Source organism: Centrocercus urophasianus, unplaced genomic scaffold (assembly GCF_019232065.1).
Source record: "Centrocercus urophasianus isolate 14NV4802_14NV808 unplaced genomic scaffold, USGS_Curo_1.0 seq_23, whole genome shotgun sequence".
In the NCBI taxonomy this organism is placed as follows: Eukaryota; Metazoa; Chordata; class Aves; order Galliformes; family Phasianidae; genus Centrocercus; species Centrocercus urophasianus.
In genome coordinates, this window is record NW_024884789.1 from 2100205 (window position 1) to 2118525 (window position 18321).

General features: G+C 51.0%; 2 protein-coding genes across 4 annotated transcripts in view; one reads left to right on the forward strand and one right to left on the reverse strand.

Annotated features, from left to right (window-relative positions):
- Window positions 1–17166, reverse strand: LOC122163145 (gonadotropin-releasing hormone II receptor-like). 2 transcript variants are annotated; one of them, XM_042824104.1, is made up of 9 exons: window positions 15032–17166; window positions 10942–11155; window positions 6981–7180; window positions 5796–5906; window positions 4990–5158; window positions 3924–4290; window positions 2558–3060; window positions 1982–2183; window positions 1–1879 (listed from the first exon to the last, which is right to left on the reverse strand). In XM_042824104.1, the coding sequence occupies exons 6-9, from the start codon at window positions 3934–3936 to the stop codon at window positions 1470–1472; spliced, it is 1128 nt and encodes a 375-aa protein (XP_042680038.1). In that variant the 5' UTR covers window positions 3937–4290; window positions 4990–5158; window positions 5796–5906; window positions 6981–7180; window positions 10942–11155; window positions 15032–17166; the 3' UTR covers window positions 1–1469. The 2 variants fall into 2 exon arrangements, with proteins under 2 accessions (XP_042680038.1, XP_042680039.1); XM_042824105.1 differs by lacking the exon at window positions 15032–17166 and adding an exon at window positions 14714–14746.
- LOC122163144 (cartilage intermediate layer protein) overlaps window positions 11057–18321 on the forward strand; it is a 14417-nt gene continuing 7152 nt past the window's right edge. For both annotated transcript variants that reach the window (XM_042824103.1, XM_042824102.1), the window contains exons 1-8: window positions 11057–11208; window positions 12419–12546; window positions 13173–13256; window positions 13676–13729; window positions 15251–15436; window positions 16319–16633; window positions 16722–16830; window positions 17756–17913. In XM_042824103.1, the coding sequence (XP_042680037.1) occupies window positions 12477–12546; window positions 13173–13256; window positions 13676–13729; window positions 15251–15436; window positions 16319–16633; window positions 16722–16830; window positions 17756–17913 (976 nt within the window). In that variant the 5' untranslated portion in view covers window positions 11057–11208; window positions 12419–12476. The remainder of the gene's footprint in view (window positions 11209–12418; window positions 12547–13172; window positions 13257–13675; window positions 13730–15250; window positions 15437–16318; window positions 16634–16721; window positions 16831–17755; window positions 17914–18321) is intronic.

The window sequence follows — 18321 nt, forward strand, 5'->3', positions numbered from 1 at the left end:
CCCAGCCTGCTATCACCCAAAGCACCACAGCTGCCCAGCCAACACCACTTACCACTCCTTTTGTTTAAACCCCACTTGGTTTTTGTGGGCTGGGCACTGGGAGACCAGTCCAGATCCTTTCTTACCAACAGGGATTCATCACTCCAGGCTTCTCATAAAGTAATTGATTTCCAGGAGGATCTCAGCTTCCCCACACACACATTTACAGCCACAAGTCAAGAGTCTTATTAATACATTCATGCTGATAAAACTCAAGTGCTCATTCAAAGCTACAGTAGTCACAAAAATACTCAGAACTGTTTCCTGACAAATCCAGAACCTCATTTGCCCAAGGACTTCACACAACAAAAAAACAGCCAACCAGCAACACTAAAGAACTCCTCTTAGCTCCAACTAAAGCTGCCTTCAGAAACAAAAAAACCAAACATTTAACAACAACGAGCATCTCACAGAGAAGCAATCAATTACCCCTAACTGCATACAACACAGCTGAATAAATTCATACCTTCAACATACACCTAAAGACAAAGACCTCCATAAACTTCTGGCACGTTAATGAAAAGACAATAAATAAATAAAAACAAAATAAAAATAAACCATTTTACTCACCAGAGCTCAGCCAACTCCTTCCTTCCTCCACCCTGACTCTTCTAGCAGCTTCTCTGCTCTGTGCTGTGCATTTAAAGGCCATCAGCACCCAGCTGGCACCCACAGCAGCTGATGAGCCCTCCCCCCACAGGTGTTTCCCATCACAGTCCTCCTTAGGATGCACAGGGTCATCAAGTGCACCTGGCTGCATGCACTCTGATTGGAGTCAGCAGTGAGGTGTGGGTGGTAGGGCAAAGCAGACATGAGTGCGTGACAAAGGGGAAAGCAGGGAGGAGAAAAGGTGGGTTAATTCTGTTAGCATGTGCAAGATGGCAGTTGGGAGGGGCTAGGCAGCAGCAGGTCTTGTTCTCACCCTTTGGTTACCCCAAATACTTACTCCTGGTCAATCCTGTGTCCCAGATTGTTGCTACATAAGGACGTATCCACACCACCTTTGCATGAGGTGAGACACCACTGTGTCCCTTTCAATCCTATCTCAGCCCACTGCAGCTCTTTGTATTGTTCTTGTCTGTCTCCATCCCCATAGTATCTCCTCCCTCCCTGCAGGGGCAGCCTGAGGGGAGATGGGTCAGGCAATGACCCCAAAATTGCTTTTATGGATGCCATAGCAAGGAGAAGACTGGACAAGACCTCAGGCTTGTTGGTCTCTAATAAATGAGGCCCAGCCCCTCCACTGCATCTTCCTTGTGCAGGGTGAGAGTAGCTCCTACCTGAGGATTCACTCTCAGTACAGGCAGGAGAAATGTTCATGGTTTATGGCTATAGACCCACACCCCCCACAGTCAGTTGGTGAACTTGTCTCCAAAATCATCCAGACAAAGCAGCCCCTGATGCTGCTAGTCTCCATCTGGTACATCTCTTCAGCACACCGTGTTAATGGTTGTCCCATTGGAGCCACCCGATGCCACCTGGCCATTGACAGCCCCATCTTTGGTGGTCTTCTCTGAGACTAAGACGGGTTTGTGTCTCTCATGCCTGGTAATGGCTGCTTCAATTCCCCTGAGACACGACTGCACGTCCTCCCGAAACGAGGGGGTGTACAGCCCATAAATGATGGGGTCGGTGCATGTGTGCAGCAAGCCGAAGAGAAAGAAGCTGTGGTTGATGTACTCAGGCATCCTCTGGATCATGGCTGGCTGGAACCAGTACCACAAACCCAGGAGGTAGTACGGGGTCCAGCAGATGATGAAGGTGGCAACAATCACAATGGTCATCTTGAGAGTCTTCATGCGTGCCTTGGAGATGTGGTCATTTTGACTTCTTACCAGACCTGTTGGGGAGAGTCAAAAGGACAGCAGGAGGTGTGAGAGAACAAGAACGTAACCACCAGTGGGAATCCCAGAATCCTGCTGAGCCCTAAGGACCTGCTTACTTTTGTTGATCTTTAGCTGCTTACTGATCTCCCAAATGATTCGGACGTAGCAAACAATCATGATGCTCAGGGGGGTGATATAGAGGGTGGTGAAGGTGAACATGTTGTAGACAGTTTCTTCCCAGTGTGCTCGGAAGCTGCCGTGAGTAACGCACTGTGTGAAGTTCCCTCCTGGGACCGTGTGCAGGTGGAAGAGAAATAGCTGAAATCAAGAACCAAATCACAACTCAGAAAAGCTCTGGGGCAGGACACACACTGCATCCAGGCAGTGCTTGGGGCCAATGCATGCAGCTCCATGCTATTCTCTTGGATCACGTCACTGCCACAAGAGAGAGGAGATCACTGCCTCTCCATTCCCCTTGGCAGGAAGCTGGAGGATACTATGAGGAGGCTCTTGGCCTCCCCTCAGCCTCCTGGAATGAACAAACCAAGAGACCTCCACCACTCTTCAGTGCACCAAACACAGCAAAGCCAATCTGGCCATGGTGGGATCACAGATTGGGATGGATTTGTTGCTTCAGCCCTTCTCCAACCCAACCAGGTCAGTAACCCCATAAGGAAACCACCCAGGCCTACCTGGGGTGATGCTAGCAGCACACTGCCCAGCCATGCAGCACGCAACAGCAGCCCATTGCGGCGTCGGGCACGAGCAAAGGGCTGGAGGACGGCAGCATGCCGGTCCAGGCTGATGACCACCAGCACCAGGGCAGCCGCATACATGGCAAAGAGCTTGAGGAAGTTGAGGAGCTTGCAGGAAAGGTCTCCGCCATACCACTGCACCGTCACATTCCATGCTGCATCCAAGGGCATCACTGCCACCGTCACCAGCAGGTCGGCCAGCGCCAGGCTGAGAATTAGTGGCCGCACGTGGCACTTCTTCCTCTTCCTCAGCAGGCTGCCCAGCACTGCTGTATTGCTGCACGCTGCCAGCAAGAAGAAGATGGCCGTGACGGCCACGCGCACCTTTGCAGCCTGCGTGAACCGGGGCTCGACCCAGTGCTGCGGGCAGCGAGCGGCCGAGGTGTTGGTGACCCCCTCCGTGGTGGGGTGGTGGGGTGGTTCAGCTTCAATTAAAGCAGCTGGTAATTAGAGAGAAATCATAGAGTTATGAAGTTTGAAAAGACCAATACGATCACCCAGTCCAACCACCAACCCATGCCTGTGAGTGCTCTAGACCATAACACTCTGCAACATTTACCCTTAGATCAGGAGAAGGTGGGATGTGCAGTCTGGCAGCAATCAACCCTAGCTCCGCACTGCCCATCCATGTGATGCTCATTTGGGCTGCCCAGGTGCCTTCCCCGGCTCTCATTCAGCCCCCTGTAGCTATAGCAATTGCTTGCCCAGATGTATTTTTAGCTTTTTGCAGGGCAGTAGAGGAGCTGGGGAGCAGTGGCTGCAGCCATGGGATGGCACATCCTACCTTTGCAAATAGATTTCAACCTTTTAAAAAATCCCACAGTGCTTCCCATTAGCAATTTAACGCTTAATGGTCTGCCTCCATCCATGGTGCCGGGTCCCCTGTGCCCAGCTGATGAGTGCCTCTGGTTTGATCTAATTGCCCCTTTATTCCCAAGCACAGCCAGCTTGGGGACAGCTTGCATTTCAAGGGCAAATGCTCCAAACTCTCATGCACACAAGCATTAATGCTCCCCACTGCCAGGAGGTCTCTGAGCATCCTGAGAGCCTTCTGGTTGCCAATATCCAATTAACACATTCCCCACCTTAAAACGAGTTGCAGAGACCAACCTGTTCCCCCAGGGAACTTGTCCATCCCACCCAATGTGTCTGTGGGATGGAGACACCTATGCCCTCCTCCAGTCCCTTCGCTGTATCCCTCCCTTTCCTCCCCAAGAAATACCCAGAAAGCAAGCAGAGAAAAGAAACAAAGTCCCAAGCCATTGCTGTCCATGTGGACTTGTCCCAGCAGATGGGGACATACCTGGCACACACATGCCCTGAAGCGAAGAGAAACGCTGCCCGTCCCCGCAGCAAGTCAGGCAGCTCCAGTGCTGAGCATCCGTGCGTCTGCACAGCCGGCAGCTCGCTGCTATTAGCAGAGATGTATGCAGCCTCTGGCATCTGGAGAAGGCAACGCCGACGCAAACATTCCCTGCAGCAAACCTGGAGGTGGGCACCCCTGCCCTGCTGGCTTAACGAGCGATCCGCTTTTAGTCCTAATGAGCCGGCTGTGGGAGTGGAGCTGATGGATGGCAAGAAGTGGCCAGTGCTCAGGATGTTGTCTGTTGCTGTTGTGACCAAACGTGGCCCCATCAGGGACCAGCGCCAGCATGCACCGCATCGGTTTTCTATAAATACAGGGAAATGAGTTAATTATCACTGGGGTTGGTGATGAGCATCCTGTTGCTCAGACAACCGGGAGCTCGCAGCCTACATGGCCATGTGCGCACCCAGCGATGCTCCGCCACTGGCTGGGTCTGTGTGAGCCCAGAGGTGAGCTCAGGTGTGTGCTGGCCTGGAAATGCCATAAGGAGGGATTAAACCCAGAGGGGAACTTTGGTCGTGTTGCTGCTTTAATAAATAAACTCATTTATCTCTGCTTTCCTAATTCCCATCTCATTATTTTTTGAGTTTTTTCAGCATTTTAGTGGTAGGCAGACTAGATGATATTAGAGGTCTTTTCCAAGCTTAATGATTCTATGATGATTCCATGGTCACACAAAGTTCCAGAGTGGACAAAGAGCTCACGGGGGCTTAAAAACCACAAGGCTGGGGCTTGTTTCCCCTCTCTGTGGTTTCAGTCATGCTGCCTACCATGGCAGCCGGTGGATCACCCAGGGTTTTGGGCAAAGGCAGCACGTGGCAGAACCCTGAGATCCAGGGCATGCACAGCCTTTATGGGACTACATCCAGCATCCTACACCCGGGATCACTTCTGCACTTCTGCCCCCAAAATGTCAGCTCATGGAAATGGAGGGAGCTTGTCCCCAAAGACCCAAAGCCATGGCAGGCAGAGTGGCAGGGAACAGTCCCCACTGGCTCCTTACCTGGCATGGACATCTGTGAGGAGAGACTGTTCCTGGGGCAGAAAAAAGCACTGAAAGCACACAGGAGCTGGGTGTGAGCCCACTCATGGCAGCAGCCTTCTCTTCTGGACAAAGCGGAGAGGAATGCAGCCCCACATCTTGATTTTTCCTTTCACTTAGCTCTTTGCACCTGCTCTAAGGCAATTAAATAGTGGGTCAGGAATGCATTCCCTGTTTGTCCTCCCTCCTGGCCAGCTGCCCCATGTCTGGAAACGTCCTCCCGACCCCAAATGCATGATGCAAGAGAAGGACAGGATTTTTCCTGGGAACCATCCGCCCCGCTCATGCCACAACAAAGGCTTTGGTTCCTGTTCAGAGAGGATTTTTGCAGCATGCCATCACGCAGCCATGTCCTGGGCATGCATTACTAATGAGACATTTTAAGGGTGTGGTCCCTTGTTAAAATGACTATTTTTCCCCATTTTTTAAAATTTTTTCATAGTAAATCTCCTGTGTTTTCTTTTCGTTGTTGTTGCTGCTCCTCTCCCTAAAGGTCAGCTGCCTGCTGAGCACTGGTTTAACCATCACGTTGTTGGGCAGAAGGATTGGGAAGCAGCACTGCTGGGCTGTTCCCATACAGCCCCCACTGGGCTGGAATGCTGTCCTGGGACCACAAGAAGCATGGGATCACCTGCAGCAGAAGTGCAGCTGGAGCACGTTTTGCATTGCACATCCCATATAAACTGGGGTCTTGCAGACCCTCATTCCCTGCCCTTGTGCAGGTGCTTTTGGCATCCCTGAATCCCTGTTTGCTCAGTGAGCCTCACCCTTCAGACTCTCAAATGCAGACATTTTTCTTCTGGTTCTTCTTTTCCTCCTCCAAGCTCTGAATTGTCTCCGGAGCCGTTCGTCCAAGGAAATTCTTGTCTCATACTGGACTTGAAACAGAAAGTCTAGTCAGAGACATCTGACATGCGGTGTTTTTGTGAGTAAATACCAGTGTCCATGAAGTCATTTCCCGGGGTTAGAGATGAGCTCAGCCCTGGAATGGCTTCTATTCTTCCCCAAAGTCCACAGCAGACAGTGCGTGGCTCCCTGCTCTCCTCCTGCTCACTAAAATCTGCACTGGAGCTGTGCATCACACCAGTTTGCTGAAATACTCACTGCAGAAAGCAGCGAGGGGGTCACAGGACACCTGTGAGCCCCTCTGCAAGGAGTGGTTCAATATATACATTGGGTGTCACTGTGGCAAAACCATACAGCAAGAAGGCTGTACCCAATGGGGTGCATACAGCTGTTTGCAGACATCTTTGCAACTTCTTTGGGTTTTTCTTTGTGCAATAATGCTCTGTTTCTGGATTCAGAGGTGCTGCAGCACTCAGACCCTTCTTCAGGTGTGCTGTGCCTCTAAGCATCGAGAAAAACGTTCTCAATGCTCAGTCTCATCAGAGTGGTTGGTTTTTGGTAGCCTGGTGTTGCAGAGCTCAGTGAGCCATGGTCAGTCGTTCCTAGCAATGTCCATAGGGAGCTGGGAAGGATGGCAGGAAGGTGAGCAAGCTGACAAGGAGGATGCTCTCCCCTCACACCCACCCTTTGCCATGCCTAAAGTGGATGAGAGAGGTGAGTTGGTTTCTGTAGAACAAGCCTCGAGGTGTAGTCAGCACATAGGTTTGGTGACCTGCCCAGTGACCTTGCTGCCTGACCCTGCTATTTTTCTTGAGCTGGAAGTGATGAAATCCAAATGTTTTCATTGTGACTAACCTACGGAAGCGAACAATTTTGCTCTTGGTTTTGGATGGGTTTTAGTGGCTCTCCTCCTCCTCATCTTCCGTGCCCTCTTTCATCCATCCTATTTTTACTCTCTGCTTCCATCACCTCCTGTCTCTTCCTGCTGGCCGCGTGCATCAAACGCCCTTCTCTCTCTCAAGCTCCCCAGGGTGTTTGGACCCAAATCTGATGTTTCTTACGGGAAAAGCTGTATCCACAGGATGGAGCTGAGCCACAGAACTCACCATGGCATCCTCTTTCCCTCCTGGGGAGGACGTGGTGCTGCTTTTTTGGGGGTTGCTATTTGCAAATCCATTCCCAGAAGGCACTGTGGGTTATCCAGATGTTGCCAAAGAGCAGCTCTTGGCTTGATGCTCCAGTTCATGGAATCCTGACAGTCCTTTGCCAGCATCAATCAGCTGCCACCCCCCTGCCTTGACCTGATCTAGAGGGAAAAATGGAGCAAGAAAAATTATAGTGAAACAAAAGCTACTACCCCATCACCTTCCTCCAGCTCTGAGTGCATCTGAGCCTGAAGCAATTGCATGTAAATAAGAGCAATAAATTATAGATTTCTTCAAGACTAATTAATTGCTCAAGCCAACACAGGGTGATCTTTGTCCATCAAGCAGAAAACCAAACACCTGGAGGGCTGTGGGTTGGAGCTCTGCTACTGCCTTTCCTTTGCATGTTAAATGTCCCCATTCAGAGTGGTCCAATCCAAGTGGTCCCATCACACCCTGCCTGGCACTGACCTCTGTATTGCACCACTCATGCTGCAGGTGTGGGACAGGAAGGTGCTGGGACGTGCAGTACTCAGAGGGCCATGGTTCAGTGGGCATGGTGTGATGGGTCAATGGTTGGACTTGGTTATCTTTTCCAGCCTTAATGACCCTGTGACTCTATGAAACAGTGGCCACATCTTGTGGTGTTGAGATGAGTCGTGCTCAGAAATGTGATTATAAAGGGATTTGCTACTGAGACTTTCTGGTGCTCTTGGAGCAACCTCCATCTCACCTCTTTGGAGGTATGATGGGGAAGGACTGAGCCCAGTGATGGCCATGACATCAGAAGAGACATACTAGGGGACCCTGCTGACCCCAAGACCGCTGTGTTGTGCCCACTCTGCAGTGCTTTCTGCTCCTGTTTCCCAGATATGGGTGGATGCTCCATCCCTGGAGACATTCAAGGTCAGGTTGTTCACGGCTCCAAGCAGCCTGATCAAGCTATAGATCTTATTTTGGAAGGGACCTCAAAGACCACCCTGCCACCATCCCTGCCATGGTGGGGGCTGGGTGCCCCCCCCCCCCCCCCCAACCCAGGCTGTCCAGGACCCCATCCAACTTGGCCTTGAGCACCTCCAGAGATGGGGCATCCACAATTTCTCTGGGCAGCTGTGCAAAGGCCTCACTGGCCTGTGAATAAAAATTTCTTCCTAACATCTCACCATTTCTTCCTACCATCTAAGCTAAATCTCCCCTCTATTAGTTCATAGCCATTCCCCCTTGTTCTGTCACTTTCAGATCATGTAAAAAGTTTGCCCTCCTCCTTCTTATAAGCTCCTTTCAAGCACTGTAAGGCCACAATGAGGTCTGCCCTCACTGAGCCTTCTCTTTTCCAAGGTAAACAAGACCAGCTCCCAAGCTTTCTTCATTTGAGAGGTGCTTCAGCCCTTTGATCATCTTTGTGGCCCTCCTCTGGAACTGGAGGTGTCCCTATCATTGCAAGAGAAGTTGGGCCGGATGACCTTTAAAGGCCCCTTCCAACACAAACAATTCCATAACTCTATCAATGCTGCAGGTGGAGCCTGCACTCTGGGTTCAGCCCCTAAGTGAATCCTTCCAGGGGGAAACACCAGACTGCTCCTTCTTGCCTAGCCACAGCCCATAAATCCTCATCTGTGTAATAAAAACAAACTCCAGTAGTTCCTTCTTTGGGCTCTTTCCCAAAGCTTTTAGGCAGCTGGAGTTTGCTTTTGTGCTGATGAAGCGGTGGAGGAGGGCTTAAGCGAAACAATATTGTGGCAGCTGAGAGGTTTGCTGGTGGTGGTTCAAACCTCAGCGCTAAGTCCAGGGATCCACAACACATCCAAAATTTCATCCAGCCCATAAACAGGGACAGTCCAAGTCCTAGGATGTCAAAACAGGATTTAAAAACAACAGCTCCAGCTCTGCATCAGCCACCACTGGAGCACCACTGGGAGCCAAGTGCTTAGCGAAATCCCAGCTCCCAGCTCTGAGAACACACAGCCTTCCCCAAAGCGCTTGGGATGGAACAAAGTCATCAATCAGTTATTTTCACTCCGATCTCTGTAAACAGGAGCAAGTTCAGAGACACAGAGCAGGGGAAAAAAAGCGTCAGCTCCTTCTGGTGTCACGGGCAGAGAGGAGCAGAACGTGGCCCCGCTGGTCCCTCGTGGACTTCACAGGGTGCAAACCCCACTGATCCCCATTGTGGTGCAGTGATTTTGGTGATGGTCATTGTGTCAGTGGCGTACTGGACAGGAGGGGAAGCACAGACAGCTGGGTGAACATCATGGCCATGTTTTCCCCTCGTTTGGGCAAGAGAAGAGCGATGGACATGCCCTGAGAAGGAGTGTGGACAGGGAAGTGGGGTCCCACTGCCTGTATCATGGTCCTTGTGCACTACTGCATCTCGGTGCTGGGCTGGGGGAAAGCATTCAGCATGGCAGCATTCCCATCAATACACTATTGTTTTCTAATTATGCATCCGCGAGCAAATCATGGAAAAAAGTCTGTAAGAGCCAGCTGGGCCTCCCAGGGCTCATCGTGGCGTGGGGCGTGAGGGGAATGTGGCCTCTCCAGCCCTTGGCTTTATGCAGGGAAATGCCAGCAATGGATAAGCAGGTCAAATAATCATAGAATCGAGGTTGGAAAACACCTCTAAGATCATCCAGTCCAAACACCCACCTACCACCAGTATTATCCACTAAATCACGTTCCTAAGTACCACATCTACACATGTGAGCTGCATCCTTCCCCATGGCTATGGGCAGCATCCTGCCTTCCCCTGAGCATCCCTGGGCTGTGATCAGCCTAACCTCGCACCAAGGCAACTCCTGACCTGGCTGCTCCTTGCTCGCTGGATAAACATTCTACCATTTCTTGGCAAATCCCAGCTTGTTTTCTTCTTTTCCCTCATAAACAGAAACAGGAGTCATCTCCGGGCACCTCCAATTAATTTTTATGTGACACTGATCAATGTCTTCCTGCACTGCTCCCCCTGGCAGCAGGGCCAGGAGGGATTACTAAGAGGGCAGCCTGTTCTATTCTGCCCTGTCCCCATCCTGAATGCACACTCCATCTTGTGCCACGCTGCAGCAGATATGGCCCCACAGGCATACACGCTTGCACATGGCTCCAAACTTCCTTTTTGTGGAGTTCCATGGGGGGGGGGAAATAAGGGGGGGGCGCACCAGGAGCTTTGCCAGTTGTCCCCATGGCTCAAGAGAGATGAGGGCACACTGACTTGCAAGGAGGGTCCCAGCGAGGATGGCATCCTGCCTCTGCAGCTATGTGCTGCTCCATAGGATCAGAGAATATCCCAAGCTGGAAATAAACCACTGAGACCACTGATCCATCTCCTATATCCACGCAGGGCCACCACAAAACCATAGAATCACTAAGGTTGGAAAAGACTGCTGAGATGCCCAAGTCCAACACCAGCTCACCTCCCACCATGAACACTGCGTCCCTCAGCATTACATCTCCACAGTTCTGGAACACCCCACCACTCCTTGGGCAGCCTGTGTCAGTGCAGCTCTCTCCAAACCCTACTCCTGAGAGAGGTGTTCCAGAGCTGCCTGAACTCTGGCTCAGGCCTGAGCATTCCATGCCCACTGCGTGCTGGGGCAGAACCTTCTCCTGGAACACCATGGGATCCAAGCAAGCATCTGGCCACATCCCATGCCCCATATACCCAGGACAGCTATATGTATCCCAAATGTGAGGAACCCTTGGGGCACTGAGGGGCACCACCTCATCCCCAGCCAGCTGGGAAACTCAGAGCATCCTCACTGCAGCACCTGTGGGATATCCCGTACAAACTGCCACTGCCGTTCAACTGGGAACCGAACCCGGAGCATCTCCCGCAGCACAGCCTGATGACACTGACAGCTCAGCGTCCCCGACTTGGCCACAACTCCAACCCCAAAGCCCCACTCCCGCAGCCCAGCCCCGTGTTTACCATCACCTCGCCGAGGGATTTATTCCGCCGGCGCTTTCCTCGCCCGCCCGACCCGCTGCAGCCCGTGGCGCGGTGCCATTCCGGAGCCTCACGCCGCGCTATATAAGCGCTCTCCGCGCTCAGACTGTGGGGACCGTGTGCTTTGCAGGCAGTGCTGAGGCGCGGGGAAAGCGCGGCTCCGCAAACCCCTTCGGCTGCTTCCAGCCCGCTCTCCCTGGAACGAGAGGACGGGACATTCCTTCGTTGGAGGTTTTATGGTTTTTGTAGGTAAGAGAAAAAAATAATAATACCAGAGAATCACTCTAAGCTTTTCCTTCCTCTGCAGCACAGGCGTTATATAACTTCGCTGGGTAATTAAGGCAGTGTAATTGCAAACGGCTGTGATTGAGGGTGAAGTGGGAATTGTTGCTGCGGTGTGGGAGGCTGCCGGGCTGCTCGGCATCCCCAGCCATCCCGTTGCAACGTCAGCAAATGGGTTTCGCACAGGGTCCGGAGGGGAGTTTGAGGATAACAGAACTCTGTTCCTGCACTTTGTCCTGCAGCACTTTGGGACTGAGCCCCAGAGAGGGGGGACGTGTCCCTGAATCTCTATGAAACCCCGGATGAGTCGCAGCCGGATCCCAAAATAACCTGCAAGTGGGAACGGGGCTTTCCGCCTGCATGCATTTCTCCTGGTTATTGTCTGGCTGTGAGTTCGTGACCCTGCCGTAAGCTCACAAAATCCTGCTCATGTGTTGCTCGTTATTTGTGCTTGACTGGGATTCGCTGAGCTGTAATCAAAGTATTTCCTATTCTCATAGCACCCGTTCTTGGGGAGGCTAGTTAGTTACAAGCAGAGGCAGTTTTGTTGCTTGCAGCCTTGGGTTGGGGTAAACTGAGGCACTGAGCAGCTACGGCAAACATGGAATCACAGAATACCCCAATTATCCCCCAGATTCATTTGTTGTGATGCACAACACAACATGTCCATAACTGCAGCAGGGTGACTGAGCAACAGCTGCTCAAAACCTGGGTACCTCAGTGCTCAAAGCCACAGGGCTACGTGATGGAAAAAAAGGACAATTTCTGGCTGCTTGCTGACAATCACAGCATCACAGTAAGAGCTTGGCTTATGCTTTGCCTGTGAGCCTTCCCAGGAGCTCTGAGCCCAGGCTGTGGGCAGAGGGACGGGGGCTGAGGCTCTGCAGAAGCACTTATCCTGAAAAGGGCCCAGTAAGGAGATGTCATTACAAAGCACTCTTCTGCAGAAAAGATTCGAAGCGGGGATGGGATGCCACTGCAAAGAGCAGCAGGATACGGTGCCTCCGCCATGGGGGGACAAATGGGTAGGAGCTGCCACAAGTGGATAACCTCTGAGAGAGATTTCTGCAATGGGAATGGGGCGACGTTTGGTGAACAACCAGGATGGGAGGTTGGGCACCTGCTGGGAGCAGCATCCCGTAGGTAGGATTTGACACAGCTAGGTTTGTCCCCATAGGTCTGAGGGACGTGGGACAGCTCCAGGTCCTTGAGGAAGCTCCCAGTTACCTCTGGACATGATGCTGGTTACCGCAAGAGGATGGATGCTGCTGCTACTGCTGCTGTTGGGAGCCACAGCCAGTTCAGGTGAAGGTGCAACATTGGTGACCCCAAACACAGTTCTGACGAGGCTTAGTGGGTGTGGTGGTGATGGGTTGATGGTTGGACTCGATCTCAGAGATCATTTTCAACCTTGATGATTCTATGAAATCAGCAGACACAGCGAGGGCAGAGTGCCCATCTCCAAGATGAGCAGGACCCAATTTACTTAGATAGGTTTTGTATAGCAGGGTGCCTGCAGGCTGTCTGGATTTGTTTTGAGGGCATGGAGGAATTTTGCTCTGAAGGGCTCTGGCGACAAGCTTGGGGATAAGCACAGAAAGGTCAGAACTTGATGGGGAGGTTCCAGACCCCTGCTCTGCATCAGGCAGCCCTGGGCTCAGCTCCCCGGGTTAACCCAAGCTCATCCCTTCATTGGATTTGTTCCTCCCCCATGCAGGGAGAGGGGGGATGCATCTTATTCCTCCAGATATAAAAAGATGTTTTGGTCACAGCTGCTCCAACACAGAGGGCAGCAAGCCCAAAACGCAGCAGGGCCAGGGGAAATCCCAGCAGGAGGGACGTGGAACACAGCCAAACTATGCCTGACCACTCACATCCAATTATATTATTAATAATAATCTATTTTAATCTCTAATTTCTTGAACCCCTAGGTCAAAGGCTTGTTAGACAAGGCCTTGGCAGGATCCAGATAGGACAGAAAACCTTCAGACCGATAGTGATGCTCAGCCTAGAGGGTAAGTTACGTTCTACCCTGATGGCTTCCCCTTACTGGGACATCTTATTCTTTTCAGTCTTCATTTCAAACTGAATCAATTCACTGGAGTAGATCGGACGTTGAGACAGTGGAACAAATGGTGCTGACCCCGCACCCTCCTGTTGGAGCTCTGGCTGACACACACCACTGGCTTCAGTCCTGGAAAGCTGAAGGTCAGCTGCGTGACCACAGCTTGTCCTTGGGGCCATGGGGTGAGGATGGCGGCGCTGTGGGTTACACCCAGCAAAACACTGAGGTTTGGGCCACAGCAATTAGAAAACTAGACATCTGCCTTTCACTGCAGTAAGCCCCAACCTCAATATTTACCTCTGGGAGTGGGTCTAGAAGACCTCCATGAGTTGAGCATGCAGGGTCATACCAGACATCCTCTGCCCACAGGTACGAGGAGCAGCCCCCGCCGGTTGGACCCGATCTTCACCAGTGCCAGACGCAGTATGTCCTGCTTCCCTTCCTCACTCCCCATGCACCCCTTGGCTTCTCCCTGCCCTCTGCTTTTCCCACAGTCAAGGTGCTGTCTGGAGCCATTGGCCTCCCCTCTGCCTTTCTTACCATCACCAGCCCTGCAGATTCAAGCACCTGATAGCTGCTGATAGCCAGAGCTGTGAAGGGCTGTAGAGAAACACAACATCAATCTGTTGCAAACTGAACACTTGCTTGGGGCAAAGATGAACAGCATTTCTGAGTGTGCTCCTAGAAAGAGACTGTGTCTCCAAATGCACCTCCTCCTGCATCCCCTCAGTGTCACCCCAAATTATTAAATAATGTCTATCTATGTACCAATGGGGATGGTGAACTGGAGAAGTTAATGTGCCAACAGATTAAGAATCTATCCAGCTAAGCCAGGCACTTGCTCCAAACCAGACATTGCACTGTTGCTGTCATTTAAGTCATCTGTTCCAGCCACAAAATCCCCCTACAACACCTGCTTGTGGAAGCCAGGGTTCATTTTCAAAACCTGCTATTCCAACACTCCAGACACAACCTTGCCTGCCTCTTGGCAGACATAACTTGCCCTGGCATACAGTGAGCCTTGTGGAAGTACAGGTGTGGGAGATGGTGTGGTGCACGCACATGTTTCCAAGAGATCTCATTTTTAGAGCATTTAGTCACCAGCACATCTTCGTAAACATTATTAGAACATCGTCATTTAAAAATAACCCCTAACCACAGGCTGGGGTGGATCTCACCCATTCAAACAGCTTAAATTAATTACGTCCAGTAACTTTTAAAGGAATTCCTTGGAACATCCAACCGCACACCAAACTCCCAATAAACCTCTTTGTGTTTGACAAATCAGCAGAGCCCCAGCATGCTCAGCATCTCAGCCTTCTGTTCTGCACACAGCAAAGCTGGTGCTCCCAACACGACACAGAGTCTCCTTCTCTGGAGATGTTCAAGACCTGCCTGGATGCCTACCTGTGCGACCTGCTGTAGGGAACCTGCTTTGGCAGGGGGGTTGGACTCGATGATCTCTGGAGGTCCCTTCCAACCCCTACAATTCTGTGATTCTGTGACACACGCTTCCCCTATAGAGAACATATGTTGAAGTAGGGTTAAAGGCATTCAGCACAGCCCTACCAACAATAGCACCCTTCTTTGTTGCTTTTTTCATTTAACCACATGCAAGCACTGCCACTCAGACAGCACTCAGTTGACAATGTGGGTTTGAGCTCCTCTAAGTCAAAGTTATTCGAGACTAAGCGTGAGCTGCTGCACTCTGCCCCTTAGGCTTACCTTAATTGTCCCAAATTCAGGCAATGATGTTTGAAGCATTGAGGCACCTTCACATGCTTTGTTTTCCAGCTCCCTCAACATGCTTTTGAGTTTGTGGTGCATAATATCCAAATACAAACTCATGCCCGAGCCACGTAGAAGCTGTATGGAAACTGCTTGCTTTGGGGCAGCCCTGCGTTGAATGTGTGTCTCACTAACACCCCAATGATGTCATTCAAGCTGTTCTGGTGCAAGATCCCAGAAAGTTCTTGTCTCCGTGGTCAAAATGGAGCGAGTGCTCAGGACAGTGTGGCCAAACTGGTGTGCAGAAGCGGACCCGATCCTGCCTGGCGGATCGCCTCTGGGGCGTGCACTGCAATGAAGTCATGGAGGAAGGGCGGCTCTGCATCGGACACGTCTGCTCAGGTGCTCACATAACCTTGGTTATGTTTTTTTACTCCCCTCATAGTCACGTTACCTCAGTTCTCCTCCTTGCCAAAGTTCTGAGAGCTGCCTGCAGCCAGCCCCAGGAAGATGTTACAGCAGGTTGTAATTCATTGTATTACAGTTATACTCCCCTTTTAAACAAATCACTCCGAAAAACAGTCTGTGTTTTCTCCAGGAAAGTTGTTATGGGGTTTTCTCCGGGTTCTTCTTTTTATTGCTGCAAATAAATAGATTATCACACAGCTGCTGTAGGCGGAGGCTCTGTGATTGTAAAGGGAGTGCCCTTGTAAATGGAAAGAAACAGGGACATGTAAGATTAACTGCTATAGGTAAGAAAACATCACAGAATCACTCTTTGGGAGACTATTTGTTGGATTCATCAGATCATGCTTATTCAACAGTTAGGCTATTAGGACCTAGCCTACGTCCTATGCAAGCCAGGATGCTGCTAAGAGAGGCGGCTTTTAAGACAAACCAATGCCGTGGCATTTGGGCATGGGCTGGCAACAGGAATCTACAAAGCTGAAGGCATTTGGATTTGTGATTTTGCCAGGGTTCAGCTCACATGCAGATTGGGATTCAAGCTTCCCTGAAATTCAGCCCTTTGGGGATGGTAATGAAAAGTTGCTAGCTGTAATTACATCCATGTGGGTGCTTTCTACTAATTACGAGGCTCAGCACTCCATCAGCCCCACGTTTTTAATACGCAGCTGCTGATAATCTCTGGAAATACATTTTGGATACAATCTATTCCTTATGCAGTATCTGCCCTATTGCATCTAAATGGAAAGCAGGCGTGAGGCCATGCTAGGAGCGTGGCAGGGCATCAGGCTGCTTCCTTACCTACCTGCCTTACCCCAGGCTGCAACATCACCTGCCCCATGGGCCGCGTGAACGCCGACTGCGATGCATGCATGTGCGAGGATGTGACCCTGCATGGAAAGGTCTCCTTGGAGGATGGTTCACCTGCAGACAACGCCCGGGTCTACCTGCAAGCCAACAATCTCAAGCTGTTGACGACAGCTGACAATAAGGGCACGTTTAGGATTCCTGGGGTCTGTCCCGATGGCAGCAACACCCTCAAAATAAAGAAAGCCAAATACACGACCGCAGCCATCACTGTACCGGAGACCAACAGGAAGAACCTGGCGCTCCAAGTGCAGCTGAAGAGATCAGGTAGAACTATAGAGACAGGGAAGCCCAGCACCTTTAAGAGCAACTAACAAAAATAAGAGTAATGAGGCTGTCTTTCATCCTCCTGTAGGCAAACCCTATGTTTTCAAGAGCCCTGATGACAAGGCGAGGAGAGTGGGGCAGAGCGTGTCACTCTGCTGCAATGCTGTGGGGACTCCGGCCCCAGACCGCTATCTGTGGTAAGGAACTCCCATTGATCCCATACCACCTGGCAGAAGGGCAGAAAGCTGGAGCTGTGCGCCCAGGGGAGCCTCATGAGGCTCAACAAAGCCAAGGGCAAGGTGTTGCATTGGGTTGCAGCAACAGCTGCTATCAATACAAGCTGGCTATAAAAAGAAGGGGACAGAATTCATCAGGGTCTGACGTGAGAGGACAAGGAGAAATGGTTTCAAACTAAAATGGGAGATTGCACTGGATGTAAGAAAAAAGTTGTCTCCAATAAGGGCTGTGAGGCACTGGCACAGGCTGCCCAGAGGGGTGGTGGGTGCCCCATCTGTTGGGACACTCAAGGTCAGGCTGGATGGGCTCTGAGCACCTGGAGGAGCTGTAGGTGTCCATGCTCATTGCAGAGCAGTTGGACAAGATGGTCTTTAAGGGTCCCTTCCAACTCCAACGATCCCACTAATTTTGTTGATTTGTACCTCCTTTCCATCTCCATAAAGCTGGATTGTTTTTTTTTTAAGCATAAATACACTGAGAACCCCGTGCTACAAATGATCATTTCCTGCACATTTGCAGAGCTGGCATTTCTCGCAGGTGCAGTAATATAATCTGCAGAGGGACTTAATGGAAAAACACCCAGATAGGAGTTTCAAAAACCTTGGCAGGCATGACTGACAGCTGTGTCTGGAATGGGTTTTAGGGGAAGCCCCTGCAAGAATTTGCAGCATGAGTAGCACCCCATGCAACACAGTGGGGAGATGCTTTTAAGCATGACCACAAGTCTGAAAGGGCAGCTCCTGGGACAGGGCTGCTCCATGATATAAGTGGTGTAACAGAGGGAGGAGGTGTGGTAAAATCCACACAGACAGGATCTGGGCCCTGCTCTGCCCAAGCCATGCGGTCAGGCCTCTGTCCCATTAACCATCTGCCTGTTCCTGGCAGGTACCACAATGGCTCCCTGCTGGATCCTTCTATATATAGATACAAAAACAACCTCATTCTGAAGAACCTGAACAGAGGGCAGGCAGGAGAATATTTCTGCAAGGCCATCAGTGATGGAGGTTCAGCAAAATCCCAACCTGCCACGCTTTCTGTAATAGGTAAGAGAAAACGTGTGTGATTTGCTCCAAGCAGCAGGGGTACAGAAAGTGCTCAGAAATTATGACCCATGCATGAAAGGAAAGGTGCAGGAAAAACATTCAGGTGCTATTTTACGCACCCATTAGCAGACAAGCCTGACTGTGCTGGTTATCAGCCAGCTGCTCGCTACAATCCGGAGCTCTGGGTTTCAGAATGACCTGCCAAACTTAATCCACTGGGCAGCCATTTCTCACTGTAATCACTGCCCAGCGTGTGAATATTTCTGTTTCTTTTTTAAATCCTGGGACCCATTTAAGTCTGTTCATAGCCAAGAAGCCAGGCAGCTGCTGAGCATGTAGCTGGTAAGGAGGAGCTGGGACACTCCTGCAAACAGAACTGCTCTTAATCAGGTGCCTTAAACTAAAGCT

Bases quoted from the DNA above. Each gene is read 5' to 3' on its own strand.
- LOC122163145 (XM_042824104.1), bottom strand. The intron at 2,184-2,557 runs GTAGGCCTGGGT...TCTTGATTTCAG, and splicing joins TGCTGCTAGCATCACCCCAG to CTATTTCTCTTCCACCTGCA. The intron at 1,880-1,981 runs GTAAGCAGGTCC...TCTCCCCAACAG, and splicing joins GCAGCTAAAGATCAACAAAA to GTCTGGTAAGAAGTCAAAAT.